We start from the raw sequence: 22,422 nt of genomic DNA, 5'->3' as shown, positions 1-22,422 counted from the left end.
TTATCATGAAACAGTGAAAACGAATAAAAGCAATTGCATATTTCTTATTAAGCAATACCTTACATAATATTAAGAATTAAAAGTCAATGGCTATTCCAAATTAAGGTAAATCTCACCAGAGAATTAATTGAAATGTGTTTATAGGCCTGTTTGTGAAAATGCTTCTATTCAGATGGAGGACAATTTTAAAAGAGTTTATGGATTAATAAATTTTAACGCCAGAAGAGACCATAATGATAATCTAGTCTGACCTCCTGTATAACAAAGGCCAAAGAACCTCACTCAATAAATTCTGCATCAAGCTCATAACTTCTGGCTGAGCTACAGCACATCTTTTAAAACAATATCCAGTCTTAATTTCAAGACTTCAAATGATATAGAATTTACCACAATCCCAAAAAAATTGTCCAAAGGTTATTTTCCCTCCCTGCTAAAAATTTCCAGCTTACTTCTAATCTGATTTTGTCTAATTTCAGCTTCTCACCATTGGATCTCACTTTTTTTTTTCCGTTGGACTAAAGAGCTATTTTCCATATGGCAAAACTGCTGTATGGCTTTTCACCTTCAATCCAGCATCAAGGAGATCTGGTTTGGGGGTGGAGGTGTTAAATTACAACTGTCTCAACTTTGGAAGGTTCTAGTGTAGATAGTGAGCTTAAAGAGGTCCCTGTAACCCAATGGGCATTGGTCCAGAACACAGCAATGCACGGTGAGGGGTTATGCCGCCATCCATGTCTTGTGCAGCATTTGACATCATCCTTTTTGAAAGACACAGTATTCCAGTAATGGTCTCACTAATGCCATATACAAAAGTAATACCACCTTCCTACTCCTAATCAATATTCCTTTTTATATATCTAAGGACTGTGTTTTCCTCCTTAGCTGCAGAATCACACTGGAAATTATTAATCAACTAGTTATCAACCATGACCGCTAAGTCCTTTTCAGAGTCACTGCTCTCCAGGATACAGTTCCCCATCTTATCAGTGAGTCCTGAATTCTTTGTTCCCAGATACATGACAATGAATTTGTCTGTGTTAACACTCATGTTGTTCAAATAAGCCCACCGTACCAAGTTATCTAGGTCAGCCAATTTTTCTGTCATCTGCAAATTGTACCACAATTATATTTTCTTACAGAGATTATGCACCTAATTTATTTTAACCACCCACTATTGCCCTGAAGCATGCCATATGATCAATTCAGCCACTGTCACTTATTTATCATGTTTTTTATTTATTTATTATGTTTTTTATTTATTCATTTAGCAAAATTTCCACTCTATTATTTTCAATATAAAGAGGACAGGTATTAGACACGTGGCTCAGATGTTACTTTTTCATTAGAATAGTACAAAAATGGGCAAGCACCACTAAAAGGACAATAGAAATAGTAAATGAACATCTTCTTATTTCTTTTATTTATAAGAATTAATTTTAATTAATTTTCAAATTAGATGTTTACATAGTACTATGAAGCTGTAAAATTCGACATGATTTCTGAGTATTTCTATCTCTTGACAGATTCAATTTTAACTTTTAAAACAAAACAAACAAAGAAAACCCCACCACAATAAGGATAAAAAAACTTCTAGAAGAACTACTTAAAGAACTAATGGTGATATTAACAAGAATAATGAAAGCAGAATCAGTGTGCTGTTTCCATCCCTTTGCTTTTGAATGCAGAAAGACATACTGCATGTTCAATCTTTAACAATTTGAAATTTAAAAAAAAAAAAAGATTTTGGTGCAACTTTTCCATCTATGAAATTGCAATGACAGCTTCAAAGAGACAGAAATTGAATAAGAAATCACAATCACTAATACAAGAAACTACATTTTGCTGAAATGCAAGTCCCTTTTAAAAGATTAACTTTGTCTAAAACAATTAATACTGGGTGCTAAAGTTGAAATGTCATATTCTAGAGGTGCTTTCAGACCACAAAGCAACAGAACGAAGAATTCTAAATCTGGAGGAAAGTTTCAAAGAGAACTTCAATCTTATGATAAAAGTGCAAGATGTCATAAAAATTACGGCTTTGAAGACAAAGATGAATAATTTGATTTAGAGAAATGTTTCCGAAAGAAATCCATATTTACAATTGGAACCAAAGGCATGCGTTTATCATGATCTGTCTATTTCTATGCAATTATCTTTGAAAAAAACTAAAAAAGATATGTAAAGAAACAAACAAGATATAATTTCCACATAAAAGAAAATTCAGCGGAAGAAAACAATATATTTCTGTTTATATGAATATCAAATTGTATTGACAAATACTCTCACAGTTGTATCAATGCATGAGTGTATTTTTGAAATCATCTCATTAATCACTCAAACAAGCTCCATGCTTTTGTAGATAGAACACAATCATCAAGATGAACAGATACATAAGGGTGAAAGGAATACTTCATTCTTAATTGTAATATTTTAACCAGTACATCACAAACGTAGAATCATGGATCAACTTAAACATAGTGCACTATGGGGAGGGTGGAGGTGGAAAGGGGTAGTTTTAAATGGTTAAGCACCAAATAATTTTATCCCTAAATTAGTAAAAATATCTGGTCTAGAGAAACAAGAAATGGTAGGGCAGCTCTTAATTTATTTTTTTTAAAATGGCATCTCAACAATGTGACTCCCACTATTTTAATCACAGGGGTTTCATTGATCTACCACCTCTCAGGGAGGTGGATTACCAACGCTGACAGGAGAACTCCTCCTGTCGACATAGGTAGTGTCTAGCGTGAAGCACTACAGCAGTGGTTTCAACTTACCAAGAGAAAAATGTTCCAGAGGCATGTCTCTCTCAAAAGGTGTAATCTCTGTTCAAAGCTCTCCACAGAGAGACATACATAAGAGACTATACCAGAAGTAACCATTGTTTATTGTTTGTGTTTTGTTTTGTGGTGTTTTATTTGTTTTCTTTTCCTTTCTTTAATAATAATATATTACATGGTTAATAATTTTGATAATTGTGCTTTTTAATTGTGGTGTTCCCTAAGGTATGTCAAAGTAGTAGTCTTGCGTCAACCTAGCACTGTCTACACTGAGGATAATAGCTCACCTTAATTCAATTACCCTTGTACAGCTGGTATGGCAACACCTATTTTTTCATGTTCTCTGTGTATACATATTTTCCTACTGTGTCTTCCACTGCATGCATCCGATGAAGTGGGCTGTAGCCTATGAAAGCTTATGCTCAAATAAACTTGTTAGTCTCTAAGCGCTAGTCTACACTTACCAGCCGGGTCGACGCGGTAAGTTCGACTTCTCGGAGTTCGAACTATCGTGTCTAATCTGGACGCGATAGTTCGAACTCCGGAAGCGCCGCGGTTGACTCCGGTACTCCACCACTGCAAAAGGCGGTGGCGGAGTCGACCTTGGAGCCGCGGACTTCGATTCCGTGGCGTCTGGACGGGTGAGTAGTTCGAACTAGGGTACTTCGAATTCAGCTACGCTATTCACGTAGCTGAATTTGCGTACCCTAGTTCGACCCCGCTTCTTAGTGTGGACCAGCCCTAAGGTGCCACAAGTACTCCTCATTCTCTTTACTGAGGATAAGATCAGTTTAACTACGCTGCTCAGGGGTGTGGATTGTTCACATTCCAGAATGACACAGTTAAAACTCACCTAATATTCTAGTGTAGACCTGGCCTTAAAAGAAATCACCTAAGGAGTTGTCCTAAAACAGGCCAATAAATGAATACTAATGAAATCCCATCATTTCTATGTTTGCCAATATTTAGAGACAGTCTTCATTCCAGGAATACACGGCCTATCATTTCTTGTTACTCTGGATTCAATTTGCAGTAATTTTGGGATAAAATTACATGGCATTCAGTCATTTAAAACTTTCCACCCCACAACTACTTATCTTTAAACTTGGTTAACAGTCAGGCAACTCAGAACTGTACTCAAAACTAAAATGAACTAGTAAACCACGTAAAATAGCTCCTCTCATTGGATTAAAAACAAGAATTAAAATGGTTTTAAATTGCTAACATGCTGACAAAGACACTTCAAAAACTAATAATATTTACATTTTGACGTGACAAAACAGACATTAAATAAAATTCTGTCTAGCTCTGTGTAGGTATGCAGAGGGGAAGGGGCACACTCTTAAGACACTGCCCTCAGGAAATATAAGGACTGCTGGAGGCTAGTGTCACAAAGGGAGCAAAGAGGAAGAAGAGGCATGGCCACAATGGCCAGCAGAACTGGGGTGGCACAAGGCAAGTACACACTGCTTCTGATGAAAAGGTGCAACAGGTGCTGCTCTGGCCCATGTTCCCTTAGCATAACACCTGTGGAAGCAACCGCTAGGACAGTGACACTCTTTCACCATCCTTACTGGGGGTTATAGGACAAGAGCCATAATTTTACTCACCTGTGGTCCCCTCACCACCCATGGCAATTGAGCAGCTGTGGGGTCCTTTTGCCGCCAGCTGAAGGTGGGCTGTTGTGGGGGAAGGGGGAGGCCGTCCGCCACCCGCTGTGGCTGGGCGGCTGCAGGGCCCCCTCGGTGCCTGCCAAGGCTGGGCGGCTGCGAGGGGCGATCCACCACCCGCAGGGAGTGGGTGCTTTGGGATCTCCCCGCCGCCCACAGGGGCTGGGAACAGGGGAGTCCCCCCACCCCTCACAGGCACTGGGAACTGTGGGGTCCTCCTGCTGCCTAGGAGCTGCTGGGGTCCACCCTCAGCAGTGGCTGAGAGCTGCGCAGCCTGTCAGCTCCAGCCCCAGGACAGAAAATGTCACTGAGGTCTCTGGAAGTCACGGATTCCATGACTTCCATGACATAATCATAGCCTTACTCATAACACAGACAAAAAGGCTCCACAGCCTCTGAACAGCAGTAGCCGCCACCCTTTACTAACAGCAAGACAGTACAGAGCTCCCCCTGACAGAGCATCCTGCTATAAGAGGCTTTTAAAGTTGGTCTCTGATATAAAAATTGCAAAACGAGGGGGAAAAGGTTAGAGTTTAGTTTACTAAAGTTTTGAAAGACCTCTTAGCTTAGTTCAATATATACTTTTAAATCTATTTACATTTATATGCCTGCATTTATATTTTTATTTGCATGTTACCTATAACAAACATTTTATGATTTGCCTATATATATTTTATTTTTAAAAAGTAGGTTATAACCACAATAATCAACAGCAGAATACAGGAGATTATTTTAAAAATATTTGCGTGGATTGAATGGTGTAACTAAAAGTGAGGTTTCTAAGTAGTAAGTAAGAGCACAGAATGAGAAAGAGAAATAAAATAATGTAGTATAAGTCAGTCAAATACATGAAGTCTTACATAATTTAAGTGGCTGGACTCAGAAGGCAAACACAGATAGTTGGACACTGTTCAATTTATGAGGAAAACAAGTAAAAAGAGGAAATTGCTGCTAAAACGAAATGTGTTGTAGCATACTAACCAGGAAAGAGATTTTTTTTTTTTTTTTTTTTTTTAAACTATGAGCTTCTAAAGGCTATGGCACAATGTGCAGCTGTACTTCAGAAGATAAACAGGATGCCGGACTGAAGGACTACATGCACACAATGTTACATATAGTGCTATTATTGTTATTAAAGACACTTAGATCTTACCTACTGTGCTGCATATGGCTCTGATTGACATTGCCTAGAAAGATTTTATAATACATAAACAGAGACTAAATGTAGACCAATATGAACTAAAACCATAAAGTGGTGTTAAACCTTAGCCACTCTAGAATCCACTGGTGCTGACACTTTGCCTACAAGCTTTCAGCAAAGGAATACGGTAATATTTTTGAGGAAGTTGAAATGTAAGAAATCTCATGCCATTGTTGTGTTAAGGCTCTCTCACCTAGTCCCTGAAACTTTTGGGTTCTGAAAACAATTTTGCTTCTTACGTCCACCATACATTTTTAAACCAAACTGTGAAGGATATTAATTTTTAAACTGAATAATACAATCTACGTACTCTTCAGAATGGTTTGGGATCCTTCTGAATGCAATACACTGCCTAAATGTTGTAGATCCTTCCTCAGCAATTAGAGGGAATGAATACCAGGGGAAAATACAACAAGGAACAAAAATATTTTCCATCTGGATGGAAAGGAGGCAAAGTCTGCAGCAAGCACAAGCAAAATGGTGACTTTAAATTGGCAGCTGCTAGTCTCTGTCAGATTAAAAGGGCCATAGACTAGAAAAGCACGCTAGGAAAAGCATGCACAAAAAGCCAAAGCAAAACTAAGCAGTTCAAAAGGCAGAAAGGGGAAGGAAACAAAAGTCAGGCTGTTTTCTCCATCTTTCCTGTGCCATTCCTCTCCTTCAGTCCCTCCTCCTCATTCTGGATTAGTCTGGTGTTCTCCACATTAAGAAACACAAAAAAATATCAAACCCAATTTGTCACATGGCTGAAGCATCAAGTCAACTGAATGGGAAATCTTTAGGGGAAAAACTTACTTACTTTTTCCTTGTGTGCATGTGCTTGGATAACTCAAGTTTTGTTTAAAAATTTCCAACTTAACTTGCACTTGAATGACTAATGAATTTGGAAGGCCTTTCTTTTAATGCAAGTTACAGACCTGTGTACTGAGTACATGAAGTATAAGTTCCCATAACTGCAGAAAATGCACAGGACTATAATCTTCAGTAGTGGCAGGGCAGTTATTTGATCGGTGATTTTCACAGCCCAACTGACTCTCTTTGAGAGGGTATTTTGGACCTGGCAATCTTACTAGCTGTCATATAGGAAAATTCTGAAATTTTATGATGAAGTGATTTTGTACCTGTGACACAAATTAAATTAATATGCCCGCTAACGACTGAAGTTTTACTCAAGGATAGAATTCCTCAGTATCTTTTTCTTGCAACAATGACTTGGAAACCTCCCAAAATGAACTTGTCATTTGCTTACTACATTTATAAGATTTTAAAGTTAATGGTGTAATAAACTCAAATGTTATAGCTAGTATATCCTGAAATGAATACATTATGGGAATCACAAATATGTAATTGCAGAAAGTTGAAAGAGCATTGCTTGCTGGCATGAATACTGTGTGCCTCATCTAATTAATATCATCCTGCAAGCCCATCCTTACTTGAAAGAATAATCCTATTGATTTAAATGATGTTATTCATATGAATAAGGCTTTTCATGTATACTTTCCATACCATACTGTTGCAACTAGGTCTCAGGTAAACAACTGAAAAATGAAAATGTTAACTTAAGTAGCAGCCCAACTTTTGGAGATGGAGAGGAAAAAAAATTGGAAAATATTCCCCAAAAGTAAAGAGAATCCTTCATTTGAGATTTACGGAGATACTTGTATATTTTGTGCAATTTTCCTGTCTTCAATAACAAGCAGCTTACTAGTTTTCAAAAATACGCTGAAGTTCATCTGTCCCATTGTCGCAAACAATACTATAGTTTGGAACACTCAACATTTAATCCTATAAATTTACTTTTTTTCCCTTTTAGATAACGCACCTTTTCTCCTCAAACAACATTCAGCATAGAACATGTTATTGTGTTAGGGTGGCCAGATGTCCCGATTTTAGGGTCTTTTTTTAATATAGGCTCCTATTACCCCCCACCCCCAGCCTGATTTTTCACATTTGCTGTCTTGTCACCCTATACTGTGTATAAGACCCACATACTGTCAACACACAATCAGTATGATATAGTGTACAGCACTCATTTCAAAAGTACATTTTATCTGTCTTAAGTGATATGAATACCCAACATTAAATTATCCTATAACAAAAAGCACATTTTATAGTAAACCATCACATGTGGGACAGGCAAGATCAGCTGAAAGGGACTACACTGTGTTGATATGTACTACTGCACTCAAATCTCTTCGTCTGAATGCTGGATCTGAAGAGAAGTTTGAGTCAGCTTGTTAATGCCTATGGATAATGTACCAAGTCAGAGAAAGAAATGTAATTATAACTGAAACAGAATTACCATATGTTTAAGCAGGCCTCTGGCAGAGTGTGGGCTCACAGCAAGGAACGAAATGACCCCCTTTAGCCTAATAACATTGCTTGATACAAGATTGTATCCCATTAGCTAATGATGAGTGACAGGCTTTTTGTCATTTCTTAAGACATTAGATTACACATAAGGGAATCAGATTTCTTGAGTTCTGCTGAAAGACAAAACTTTAAAGCTCTAAGTAAATCCAATGAATGTCAACTTTATTTTGCTTTTTGCTCTAAAAGGGAAATATTGGGAAACGGCGGAATTGGGATTAGGCCAAACAAATGTTAAATGAATATCCCAGACCTTGTTCTAAAAATAATTTTACCTAAGCAAAAGCAATAAGAGAATTTACAAAACAGGGCTGCTAGTTCCCCAGATACCAGGCTAAGGTAATTCCTTACTAGGAATACTATCTTGAAGGCTGCCCAAAGAAAGGAAAAATATGAGTCAACAGATTCAAGGAAGGTAGGCAAATCTTCATAACACTAAACTGATCCTCCAAGCACGTAATCATTTGCTAGGGTAGGCAGCCAATTTCTCTAATGCTAACTAATGGACTGGGGACCCAATAGACTGGTCTTTAATCAACCCTGGAGTCATGCTATGACTGATGCTGACCAGTAATTCATCTTTAAGGATCACCAGGAAGGTTTGATCTTTGCAACAGGAAATCTGGAGCAGCTGGAAGCAGAATGAGATACTGTGGTTCAAAATGTTCTTAGTACAAGGATTGGCAAGACCAGTCTAAAGCAATCAACCTAAGTTTTGCTCCCTCCATTCATGTCTTTCAAAGACTCTTTGAAGGAGGAAAGACACGCATCGAGGATTCCACCCACTGACAGAACTCCCAACAACCTGAATCTGCAACAAAACCTCTTCAGCTAACTTCTCAATTTGGTTACAAATAAGTCCACCATGCGAAACTCTATTCTGTGCATATCTGCTGACAATTTTTAAGAGTATTTCCAAGCAGCAATTGAGGCAGTCCACCTACTGTTCAGACTCATGGCTAGATGCCTTGGTGGACTGGAGATAAGCTTCTGTTCATTATAAAAAAAGCAATGATCCCTCCTGAGCTGAGCTATTCACCCAAATACTCCCCATTTGGGGAGATATGAGGAGGCCTATGTTTTCTAAAATTTCATGGCTACAGAACTGACTGTAGAATTTGGCTGCATTCAAAAAAAATTATGGGGCTCATGGAAAAACTGTGAACTAAGTTTAACTCTATGATATATTGCCTTCCTGAGTCTCGAGGCAGACTGAACAGTATTTTTCAGGTAACTGTGAAATGCCCGTTCTCATCTAAATATATGTGATAACTATGAATTCCAACAGTGATAATTTCAATGCCAGCTATCACACTGTTCATCATTTTAGCAAAAAAAAACCAGACATCCAGTTTATGTACTTATCTACCACTGGTGGATGCAGTGGGGCATAATGAGGAAGGAGCAATGATGTAGCTGGTTGCTATCGTGATCTGCAGTGGGAGGAATTTATGCTTTTCCATTTTTTTTGTTCATTAACAATATATTAGGTATTCAACCCTCCATCCCTCCCTAAAGATAAATCAGCTATGCCCTGCTCAACAAAGGAGAATGGAAGAGGAAGAACATTCACTTCCTAATGCCAAAAAGCTTTGAACACCTAACAGATGCTCAAACCTTAAATAATCTCCCAACTCCTGCCCGATGCTGAAAGTCCAAATGTCCCCTAACCAGCTGCCAAAATCTCCAGCTTTCCACATGGCAACTTCTATACAACTACATGTTGTCAATGCAAAATTCTTTGGCACCTGTAAAACTTAACATTTGGTACAGTGTAAAACTGAAAAATCATTTCAAAATTGAGATCTGTGTTCAAATTAACATATCATGGAATTCTGCACTGAGTGTATTGTTTATTCTCATAACATAACATAAGAATGGCCATACTGGGTCAGACCAATGGTCCAACTAGCTCAGTATCCTATCTTTGGACAATAGTCAGTGCCAGATGCTTCAGAGTGGGTCAATTTTATTGAGAGAGCCATCCCGTTGTCCAGGATCCATATTGTGGTATGTAACCCATCACTTAAATCAGCTTCTGTATCAGATGACTCGAGGATAGCTCATGTGATAACAATTTTTTTAAAAGGCTCCAGAGGCAATCCTGGCAATTACAAGATGGTAAGCCTAACTTTGGTACCAGGCAAATTGGTTGAAACTATAGTAAAGAACAGAATTATCAGACACGCAGATTAATGTGATATGTTCGGGAAGAGTCAACATGGTTTTTTAAAGGGAAATCATGCTGCATCAGTCTACTAGATTTCTTTGAGGGGGTCAACAAACATGTGGACACGGGTGATCCAGTGAATACAGTGTGCTTGGACTTTCAGAAAGCCTTTGACAAGGTCCCTAACCAAAGGCTCTTAACCAAACCAAGACGTCATGGGATAAGAGGGAAGATCAGGAACTGGTTAAAAGACAGGAAACAAAGGGCAGGAACAAATGGTCAGTTTTCAGAAGGGAGAGAGGTAAACACCAGTGTCCTCCAGGGATCTGTACTTGGACCAGTGCTGCTCAACATATTCAAAAACGATTTGGAAAAAGGGGTAAACAGTGAGGTGGCAAAGTTTGCAGATGATACAAAATTACTTAAACTAGTAAAGTCCAAAGCAGCCTGCGAAGACTTACAAAGGGATCTCACAAAACTGAGTGACTGGGCAATAAAATGACAGAGGAAATTCAGTGTTGATAAAGGCAAAGTAATGGGAAAATATTGGAAAACATAATCCCAACTATACATACAAAATAATGGGAGTCTAAATGAACTGTTACTGTTCAAGAAAGAGATCTTGGACCCATTGTGGCTAGTTCTCTGAGAACATCCACTCACTGTGCAGCAGCAGACAAAAAAGCTTAACAGAATGTTAGGAACCATTAGGAAAGATGTAATAAGAAGACAGTAAATATTATAATGCCACTATATAAATCCATGGAATGCCCACACCTTGAATACTACATGTAGTTCTGGTCGCCCCATCTCGAAAAACGATATATAAGAAATGGAAAAGATATAGAAAAGGGCAACAAAAATCACTAGTGGTTTGGAACATCTTCCACATGGTAAGAGATTAAAAAGACTGGGACTGTTCATTTTAGAAAACAGACAACCGAGTGGGAATATGATCGCAGTCTATAAAAATCATGAATGATGTAGAGAAAGTGAATAAGGAAGTATTATTTACCCCTTTACATAACACAAGAACCAGAGGTCACCCAATGAAATTAATAGGCAGCAGGTTTAAAAGAAACCATATATACTCGTTCATAAGCCAACTTTTTTTAGTAAAAAAGGAAAGCACCACAGACGGGGGTCAGCTTATGAATGGGTACAGAGAGGGAGAGGTGGGACACAGCCCCTCCCCCCAACAGAGGGAGCAAGGAGAGGCAGCACAGCCAGCAGAGCCAGAAGGGAAAAGGCGGGGCCAGAGTCTCTCTGCTTCTGGCCATGCTGCTCTCCCCCCAGCCTCCGAAGCAGCTGCAGCTCCGGGGCTGGCAGGCTGCAGCCGTGCCGCTCAGTCCTGCCCTCCAGAGCAGGCTGTGGCTGCGCAGCCAGGCACTGGAGCACACTGCAGCCACGCCGCCTGGCCCAGCCTGCTGGAGCATGCTGCGGCTGCGCCACCCAGTCTGGCCTGCCAGAGAAGGCTGCAGCCGCACTGCCCAGCCTGCCGGAACTGCTCCAGCCAGGTCAGAGACATCCTCCCATGGCCCTCCCCAGATAAGGTGGGAAGGGATGGATAGGGAGAGTGTGGGGGTCCCGGGTTAGGGGTGGGGTCATGTGGGAGGTGGTCACAGGGGTTACTCCCCTGACTCCCAGCTTCTCCCCCACAAAAAATTTCCCCACTAGTTGCTGTCCCGGCCCATCAGGGTAAGCAGCTGGTGCGCCGGGACACTTTGTTTACTTAGGTTTACCTTCATGCCTGCAGACGCTCGAGGTAAACAAACCATCTCGGACCACCAGTGGCTTATCCTGATGGCCCGGGAGCCAAAATTTGCTGATCCCTGAATTATAGGGTTGGCTTATGAACAGGTTATAAACATTTTCCATTTTTACTTATCCATATTTGGGGGGGGGGGTGTCGGCTTATAAACGAACCGGCTTATGATCGAGTATATACGGTAAGTACTTCTTTACACAAAATACAGTCAACCGGAGGAACTCGTTTCCGGGGGATGTTGTGAAGGCCAAAAGTGTAACTGAGTTCAAAAAAGAATTAGGGTGGTAATAACTACAAACCTTGGATAGAGGGGTACAGTTCTTCTCTACATATAGAAATAGCTGAATCAGATTTGGACCCATGTTCCCAAGATGAGTCCTAGGCTCAGAGTCCATGGTAGATCATGTGGTGGTGGCGGCAATTCCTCCATACGCACAGACAAAGCTTACTTAGAATGCCTTATTTCTCCAGGATAGGTCCCAAGAGTAAAAGGAGCAAAATAAGCTGCACCTATTGGCTTCACATACATGTTCACATGCATTTTTTTTTCTCATTGTCATGTTGAAAAAAATCCTATATATGGAGTAAACCAAATGAATACTGTACTCACAGTATGGGAACATCAAAAGCCTAATGAGCAGATTGATCCAACTACTTAAATGTGGAGGAGAGAAGCAGCAACTCTTTAGTTTTAATCTGGGGGGAGCCTGAAGTAGAATTATCTACTTCATATATTCAATATGTTCAAGTAATGCTGTCCAGGAAACAAGCAGACAAATTATAGTAGCTATGCAGAACTAAAAAAGAGAAGAATTATTTCATACTATTTTGTATTAAGCTTTTTCATTTGGTCACTAACAACAGATACAGCAAAATTATTTATCAGTACAGTCTTAAAAATATTTAAAAATCATCAGGCAAGATCTTTTTAGTTTGTTTTAACATTAGTGACAAACAGGGATATCTATTAAATTTTGCTCACCTATTGTCTGATGGCAGAAGTGAAAGTAATGCCAAAGCTGAAAGCTTTCTTCTTTCTGGCTGAGTAATATTATCCATGCGGTCAACCCACATTTCAATCATGTTACCAAGAAGCTGGTCCAACTGCAAAAACAACCCCCCGCCACAATATTACATATAGTCTACAAATGCAGTGTTAAACTCTTGATGTAGGCAAGTATTTCCCTTTATGTGAATATATGTAAAAGTGAGGCATGTTTCACATAATTTGAATGTTTATATTTCAGTATATTAGAAATTCAATTATTTTAATTTAGACCATCCAATCGGATTTCCTGTATAAAGCAGGCCATTCAATTTCTCTCACTTACCCGTTTTGAGCCTAATAACTTGTGGTTGGCCAAACATATCTTCCAGAAAGGCATCCAATCTTGATTCCAAGAGTTCAAGAGATAGAAAAACCACCACATTCTTTGGTAGTTTGTTCTAGTGATTAATTACCTCATTGTGAAAAATCTTTGCCTTAATTCTAATTTGAATTGGTCTTGACTTCAGCTTCCAGCCATTGGTTCGGTTCTTGTTATACCTTTCTCATCTAAATTAAACGGCCCTTTAGTACCCAGTCTTTTCTCTCACTGAGGTTCTTATACACTGTAATCAATTCACTTCTCATTCTCTTTTCTGATAAACTAAGCAGACTGAACTCTAAGTTGCTCACTGCAAGGCATATTCTTGGGCCTTGGTATCATTTTTGTGGCTCTTTTCTGCACCCTCCCCAATTTTTCAATATCCCTTTTAAAATGTGGACACCAGAATCAGACAGTATTCTAGTATTGGTCTCAGCAATGACATATACAGAAGTAAAATCACCTCCCTACTCCTACTCAGAATCTATATTCTGAAGTTTCAGATTAATCTGTGTGAATTCATACTCTTCAATTAAGAATTAACTCACTGCACAGAAGCAGCTTTTTGGATGCTAAGCAATACATTAGGTAAGTGCACTATATTTTCACCCTCTGAGCAATGGTTTCATGGTAAATTTATACTATAATTCTACACTGTAAGCAAATCAAGAATTATTAAATTCTTTAAAAACTAGAAAAGAGTATGACTTTTAAATTGTAGAGTTAACAGTTATGCTGAACACAACTGCTGGGCAGTATATTTAAAGAAGGAAAGTGCATCTTCTACTTTCATTTTGCTTTCTTATAGTTCCTCGGAATGTTAATTCCACTCAGGTGTGTGCTTGCCTTTCAAATGAGTGACCTGGATGTTGTGTGTGTGTGTGTGTGTGTGTGTGTGTGTGTGTGTATGTGTATACTTTCTTTTTGTTTTGTTTTAAACCCATTTCCTTAACAATCTGAGGTGATTATGTGATTCAACCTAGCTAGCGTGCACATTTATCTTCAAGAATCAGAGTTATTGGACACTATAAGGCAGATTCTTATTCCTATTCAAGTTAACGAAAAAACTCCCATTAACTTCAACAGAAACAGGATCAGGGGACCGAGAGAACTAGCACAAGCTGGCAGGCCAAAAGGGAAAAAAAGGAAGGTCAGAGACAAAGAGAATGGATCAATTGATGGACAAGCCCAGATGCTAATCTGAGCGCAAAAAAAGCCCAAGTGAAGAGTGAAGGGACATGATGACTTTAGTGAATGAAGGTCAAGAAGGTGGGTGTGGGTGTGGGTGTGAGTGTGTGGGGGGTAGCTGGAAGATATTTGGCCTTGTAATACAATGGCTATGTGCTGAGACAGAGGAAGAAAATAAACCCAAAACTCTAAGAGCACCTGGGGAAGGATGTATAGTCTGAAGTGTACCAAGATAGCCGGAGAGAATTGGAAGAAAATCATTCATATCAAACATGATTACAATAGATCTTACAGGGTCAAACTGGGTTTGGGGCTGCATCGTGCTAGGTATGGTACAAACACAAAAGATTACATGGCTTCAACCCACAGAGTTTACAATCGAAAATGACACATGACACACAAAGTTGTGGGGGAGAGGAACACAATCAAACATACAAAATTACTAGATATACACAAATATTACCAATTTCCTCCCCAATATTAGTAATCATCAAGTATCACCATATGCCAATCAATCAATCCATCATTAATTAGCTTACTTCTGAAAGGCAGTGAGGCAGAGGAGACTGAAGGAACAGAAGTTAAGGAAGAGCATTTGATACAGTGTTAAGGAGCTGACAAAGTTGGAGATAAAGCTGGTATGTTTGGAGGCAGAGAGGGTGGGTGCCATGCTAAGAATCAAGAACAGACAAGTAAGGAAGGATACAGTTACCTTAAAAGTAAGAATGAGCCTAGTGCAGTTTAAAAACAGTCTTTTGATACAGAGTATGAAGAAATGTGTCCTGAAATCAGCTGAATACTGTGAATAGTGTTAGTGACGTAGGGTATATGTTGAGACTTGCATTTTTTGTTCTTGAATATACATGATAATGAAACTCTACAAAAATCAGGTTCTTAATTTAGCATATGATAGAGGGTTTTGTTTTTTTTAATTCACACTTATGGAGATGCAGGTTGAAACTCCATAATTAAGTCTGCAATCTGCACCCATTATAATCCTTATTTTCTCACACTAGTTAATGTTGTTAAACATAATTTGAAAGAATTAAACAAACTGAGGATAAAACAATAGCAGTGATATAACCAGGTGTTATTCTTGAAATAAATGTGAGTTTTACTTTTTCAGATATTTCACTAGTATTTTAATTTTGAATGAGACTGCTGATAGTAATGAAAAAATCAAAACACAGGAAATTCCCTGTGGATGGGTAAATAAAGTTCAGCTTTTCTTTATGCAATAATATTTTTAGTGCATGGCAACACAGAATATACTCTACTAACAACAGTATAGGAGCTACTATACATAAATCTGCCAGCAAATTTTGGCAAACGGATTTCACATAGATGAACCACTTTTACACACCTTTCAATAGACATCACATTATTTTGTGACAGTATGGAATGTCAGATACCATACACCATACATTATAGGAGAAGGTAATTAATACAGGCAGTAACTATATGTGCTTGATTCTACCCATATTCATTTTAAACAAAGTGTTATCATGAAAGCTATAATACTTTCAGAAATTACAATATAAAACTGATGGAACAGCACAGTTAGGAAAATTCCAATTGCCTGGCAGCAAAGGAAAAGGTGCAGCAGCTACCAAAGAAGAGAACTCTACACATCAGATCAGATGCTTGACGGAAAACCAAAATCCCAGTTAGGGAATTACAATGTAAAGCAGTTTGAAACCAGTGAGACTCAGTGTTGTCCCCATCTTAAAAAAGGTAGTATGAAATATGGAGAGCTGTCAGATTCAAACTAATTCAACTATATTGTTCACATGAGGATTTAGTTTGTCTGGTAGAATCTCATGAACAGCATTTAATGGGTTTGTTTAGTTTGGAAAAGAGAAGACTGAGAGGGGGCATGATAGCAATTTTCAGGTATCTAAAAGGACGTCATAAGGAAGAGGGAGAAAACTTGATATTGGTGGGGAGGGGGGAGTGAAGCAGCACTCAGCTGTTGCTCCTCAATAGCTGTTACTGAGGGCAAGTGAGATAAGCCACCTTGGTATTTGCACTGGTGCCATCAGCAGGAATCAGTGTCTTGCACCATGCAACCTACTCAGGGGCTCCAGGCAGTACCCCTGGAAACATGTGGGGCCAGTGTGTGCAGCACTGGAGGTGGCTCTTGTCAGTAGAGGTGGCTGCCGCATTTGGTCACTGGGGCGCTCTCCTGAGCAGCTGCCCCGCTCCAGCCAGAGCACAGGGAGCCTGGGACTCCACAGGCATCTGGTGAGTTCCCGACCCACCTTCCCCAGGGCAGGCTCTTGCTGAAGGGCTGCGAGATGCAGGGATAGAGAGATGGGTTTGTCAGAGAGGCCACCAGCAAGAGTTGCTGACTGCACTCTGAGGACACCAAAAAAGTGGTTGTGAAGAGCCCATGTACATACTGAGAAAATGAGACTAAGGACAAAAGGTGCAAGAAACAGAAGAGAAAAAACTGAAAAAAACAAACAAACCACACAGTTTTGCAAATTAGCAGGTGAGAAGCTGTCCAACAAAGGCAGCATACTCAAAGAGAAGGCATAAAATGGATACTCCATTCTATTACTAACTCTCACAAATAATGTCCTCTTCTGAGAACCCTAGTGCTATAGTTAGCTGTGGGAGTGTCCTCTAGTCTAAGTTCACCACCAGTAGAAATATGAAAAAGCCATCGGATGGTATCTTCAGATGTTGCTGTGCAGATCTGTGTCACTGCAGGAAGGGCTTGAGAAGAGATCGTTTGTCAACACGACTTAAAAGTCATATAAGCAATTGCAAATTCAAAAATAAACCAAAAAAGGAAAGAGAAAGAAAGCTGCACGAAAATACAAAGGAAAAAAAAAAGGGGGGTGGGGGGAAATAGCAGAGGGAAAGCCAAAAAATAAATGCAAAGTGAAAAAGAACAGAGTAAAACAGAGGTCCCTCTATAGTAACTCCTCATTTAAAGTCACCTCGGTTAACATTGTTTCATTGTTACGTTGCTGATCAATTCGAGAACATGCTCGTTTAAAGTTGTGCAATGCTTCCTTACAACGTCGTTTGGCATCTGCCTGCTTTGTCCACTGCTTGCAGAAAGAGCAGCCTGTTGAAGCTAGCTGGTGGGGGTTTGGAACCAGGGTGGAACAGCAGCCCCTTTCCCCCCCAGCAGGCTATCAATTGTCGGGCAGTTCAGCTCTCCCTTCCCCCACTGCAGTGTGCTGCTCCTGCCCTCTACCTTGGAGCTGCTCCCACCCTCTGCCTTGGAGCTGCTCCCGGGAGCCTCCTACTTGCTGGGGGGGGGGGAGGAGGGGGCAGGGGGCAGAAGAGGGATGCTAATGTCAGGGTGTCCCCCTCTCTCCACTCCTGCTCCCTTACCCCATTTGGCCACCTCCACAGAGCAGCGGGGGACACAACAGGGCTCAGGACAGAAGGAGCTTGCTGGCAGCAGCTGCTGTCTCAACTTGCTGATCAACTTAAAAAAGCAGTGTACTTAGACTGGGGTCAGCATACTTAAAGGGGCAATGCAGTCTCTTACACACACACACACACACACACACACACACAGTCTCCCCTCCCTCCATTTGTGCTGCCTTGTAGAGTGTAAGGCTACATTAACAACAATAGGTTAACCCTTGAGGGCTCAGCCGAGTGCTGGTTCATCATTTAGCAGTAAGGCGTTCCCTGGGAACTATCCCACCGTCTGGCTCCTCTACCTCAACCAAACTACACAATCATCATTGCTGTGTACAGTATTAAATTGTTAAAAAGGATATATATATTATATATATATATGTCTTTTGTCTGGCGAACCTAATCCCCACTATTTACACTAATTCTTATGGGGAAATTGGATTAATTTAACATCGTTTCACTAAAAGTAGCATTTTTTCAGGAACATAACTACAACATCAAGCAAGGAGTTACTGTACCTCATTGTTTCCTGTTACTTACTGTTTTATACTTCTGCTGCCAACATATCTATATAACACCCATTTTTACCAACACTGTGTTGTTCTTTGTGATGTCCTAACACATACTATGTATTTGCCATGTTATTTGTTTTCCAACCTTTCAAGGCCATGTCTAGATAGGGGATTCCCCTTGAAAAAGACATTGATGTTTACTTGAGTGGCAAAATGCTTTACAAAACAAAACCTTCTCAAAGTTTTTTTAGGAAAATTCATGAAGGTTATTTGTACGAATGAGAGAGCCCAATGTGCTTCTAAGTTAAAGACAACTGCTAACATTACAACCATCACTTTTGCTCATAAACTTTGCAAAGGAAGAAAAAACCTGAACAAACAAAAAACCCATAATCAAGCAAAGACTAATTTTGGAAAAGATGAAGTTTCAGAATACAGTTATAATTGAAAATTTCTGCAGCTTTCATTATACTGCGAGCTACTAGGCACACACTATAATCATTTCATTTTGAAACATCCACGAAAAGACGTACAAATAACATGGCCCTTGGAATAGTTATTTTTGTACTAATGTGAGATGAATGTATAAAATTAAATGCTTTCATGTGTCACATTTGAAAGCCAAATATTTTCTTATATAAATGAAAGTGAGGTAAACTTAATTGATTTGGCTTTCCTTGGTTTAAAATAATGAGATGAATGCTCAATTTCATATTGCCTTAACATGCACACTATGGTTAAAACTGTATCTTTTTTAAAAGCTTTTTCAATCAGCAAATGTATTCACCAAATCATGATATAAAATGTGATTCAATACCAGGTAAATTATTTCTTTCCTTATTCCTATCAGTACTATCACTGATTCATTGTTATCAAGGCCAGGGGACCTCCAAGAACCAGGATGGTGACTGCTGGCCAATGGCAACCGTCCTTTGTCAGGAGGGCTTCCATCGGTGAATTCCCAACATTTCAAAACATTCAATGGATAGTTGTTGATTAGCTGGCAGGGGACACCCACAAAGGGCAGCGCTGGGCTGAAGTAAACCTTTCGCTCATCTACCCTCTGTGCTTCCGTAAAATCTGCAAAGGGATCTGGTGATGCTTCTCTCTGTGGAATGCACATGTGGTAAAGAGCAAGCGGTGAAATTCTGGCTTCCTTGAAGTTAATAGGAATTTTACCACTGACTTCAATGGAGCCAGGATTTCACCCAAGGTTGTTCTTGGGTTACTGTAACTGTGCATTTCCATATGTCAGCATGCTTGGATTTATGTTTAACCTCAACTCTGAATTTCCTGGATTTGCAATATTTGTTTTGGGAATAAATGCAAGAGTCTTGTAATATTTTAAAGCTGTAAATTACCAGTATCTCAATCTTAACTCCATCTTAATACAGTTTTTATTTTTGAGAAAATATTTCTGGATATTACATGAATGTTTATTTCTCTCCATATTTATGAGATTTTACACAAATCTAGGGCAAGTGGAACAGGAATTTCCTTGTATTCCTTTTCTGCACACCAAAAAATAAAAAGCTTATTTCTATATTCTGGACCATTTTATGGTCATGTGACCTAGTGCCCTCTCTCTCCTTCCCCCCGCCCCGTTGTTACAAGCCCTCCTTTGCTAGGGGGTAAAGGCAAGAAGTGTGTGAGAGAGAAAGAGATAAAAGGGGAAGAGATTTATTTCCCTGCGCCCAATACAGGTTTATAGTTGGGTTATCTTTCTTCCTCCCCAACCATTCCAGAACACCACTACTCCAACTCCTCCCTGTTTATAATCTCTGAGATTGTGTCAGGAAAATGAATCCTACAGGTGGGCTGGTTTGTACCACCCAATAGCTCAAAATAATCATGTTTCAACAGATTATTCTTGGGATGGGAACTGAAAGCCCTCATCTGCCTAGCTGGTTTTGCCCAACAGGTTATAGTAATAAGGGATTTCTTAATTAATTTTAAAAGCCTTGACATGCCCAGAACCAGTTAACTGGTACGCAGCATGTGGGATATACCAGAATATAACTGAATGGTAACTGGAATTGGTTCAATTCCTCTAACACAGTTCAAGATGAGGTGGGTGAGGTAATATATTTTATTGGACCCATTTCTGTTGGTGAAAGAGACAGCCTTTAGAGCTTACAGAGAGCTCTTCTGCAGGTCTGGGACGTCTCGTTCAGAGGGTTGCCTCCCCACAGAGTCACACATCACATTAATTTGGCATCATTGCTAGAATGGCCAGTGTCTATCTACTAAGGAGGACCATCTTGGGTTCATTTTGTGTTGGTGGTTACCGAGTGACATTCTCTATCAGTGAATTACTGGGGATTTACCAAGTGAAAAGAGGAAGTGGTATTATACATTGCCGTGACCAGATCTATTTGGGAGCTATGCACATAACTGGCATTGCTAACAAGATCACTGAATAGTTTTTGTTTCCAGTGGGAAAATGTTCCAACAGTTACTCCAGACTGGGCAAGAACCTATAGTAATGCCCTAACAGCCACTGACCCAAGATGCATGGGAGGTTTGGTGTCAGGGAAGCAGTTTGCTGGTGCTGAATATAAAAGGTTTTGTGCACTTTCTTCCTTTGCAAGTGCTCGCCCCGACAAGCAATTATCCATCAGGTTCACGGAGTACACCCTTGCTCATTTCTACTAGGGCCTCTGACATGGCTGCTATAACCACTGACATACAATTCACTTTATACCTCAAGCCATGGAGAGTGTGATGGGGTATACAAACCTCACACTGGGACAAATGGGGTTAAAGGACTGGGCCCAGCTAGCCCCATCCCTCTAAGCCTGCAGAGCATGCTCCAACTGGAGACCACGTTGAAAAGGGAGCAACCCAGCTAAGAAGGCTGTAGAGAAGTAGAGACCTACCCTGCAGGCTCCTACCAAAAGGGACTAGAGATGCCTTGATGTAGTACTGTATGCTGAGCTTGGTTGGGATGGCATTTTGTTTCCTTTTTATCCCCACTCCACCCCCGCTTCTCTGGGACCAGAAGTGGAGGGAGCACTGGTAAGAAGTGATCCAGGGAGGGTAACTCGGAGAGTCTGTCCCCCCCTCTAAGGGTCAACACTGCTGAACCTCCTAGGGCCCTGGGTTGGAGCCAGGTGGAGTGGATGGGCCTGAGCTCCCCTACCACTACAACACAACTGAGTGGACATTAACCACTAGGCCACCCAGCCCACAGAGTAGGATGTCCAGGTGCCCGGTTTTCAACCGGAAAGTTTGGTCGAAAAGGGGACCCAACAGTGTCTGGTCAGTTCTACTGACCGGACACCCAAAGTCTGGCTACTGCAGGCAGGGGAGATTGGGAGATGCCAAGTCATCACCCACGCCAGCCCCCACTCAGCCGGGGCCACCTCCGGCTTGCGCCGGGTGGTTGCAGCTCCCAGCCCTGGCTCCACAGGTGAGTCCCTCCTGACCAGGGCACAGGGAGTTAGGAGGGGAAAAGCAGCGAGTGACAGGGGGAGGGGGTAAGAGGAGTGGACGGGGCAGGGACTTGGGGGGAAGAGGCAGGGCGGGACCTAAGAAAGAGGCAGGGCTTTGGGGAAATAGACGTGGCAGGGGCAGGGCTTTGGGGGAAGAGGCGGGCAGGGCGTGGTTTGGGGGGAATACACCGGGCAGGCAGGGCTTTGTGGGGGAAGAGGTGGGGCAGGGGAGGTTACGGCACTCCTGCTGGAGTATCTGGTTTTTAAATATTACCATGTTGGCAACCCTACCACCGAGGACCCTACTACAGAGGATTGCAGTGGTGCATATATTAGTGATGTGGTAGCCCTAACCTTTCTTATTGTTGTGTGGGCTTTTGGTAGCACGCAACAGAGTAAGAGTTGGAAGTAATACTGATTGAGATGGCCTTTTCCTCATTTTTTTTTTAGGCTACTGCTGCTGGGTGAATTGGCAACATGAACTTGGGGGTGGCCAGGTACAATGTTAAAAGGATAACTGACTACTAAATCTGAAAGTCTGTCCTTTTCTCTGCACTTATCTGACCTGACAGCCA

The 22,422-nt window shown here is 40.6% G+C and overlaps 1 protein-coding gene across 10 annotated transcripts in view; it reads right to left on the bottom strand.

Annotated features, from left to right (window-relative positions):
• IPO11 (importin 11) overlaps nt 1-22,422 on the bottom strand; it is a 232,774-nt gene that overhangs the window by 56,001 nt on the left and 154,351 nt on the right. For all 10 annotated transcript variants that reach the window (XR_005600208.1, XR_005600209.1, XM_039543641.1 and 7 more), the window contains one exon: nt 12,942-13,063. Coding sequence is in view for 8 of the 10 variants with exons in the window: in XM_039543641.1 (XP_039399575.1) it covers nt 12,942-13,063 (122 nt within the window). In the remaining 2 variants the exon portion in view is untranslated. The remainder of the gene's footprint in view (nt 1-12,941; nt 13,064-22,422) is intronic.

Source organism: Mauremys reevesii, linkage group 6 (assembly GCF_016161935.1).
Source record: "Mauremys reevesii isolate NIE-2019 linkage group 6, ASM1616193v1, whole genome shotgun sequence".
Classification (NCBI taxonomy): domain Eukaryota; kingdom Metazoa; phylum Chordata; order Testudines; family Geoemydidae; genus Mauremys; species Mauremys reevesii.
This window is presented reverse-complemented; position numbering and strand designations above follow the sequence as displayed.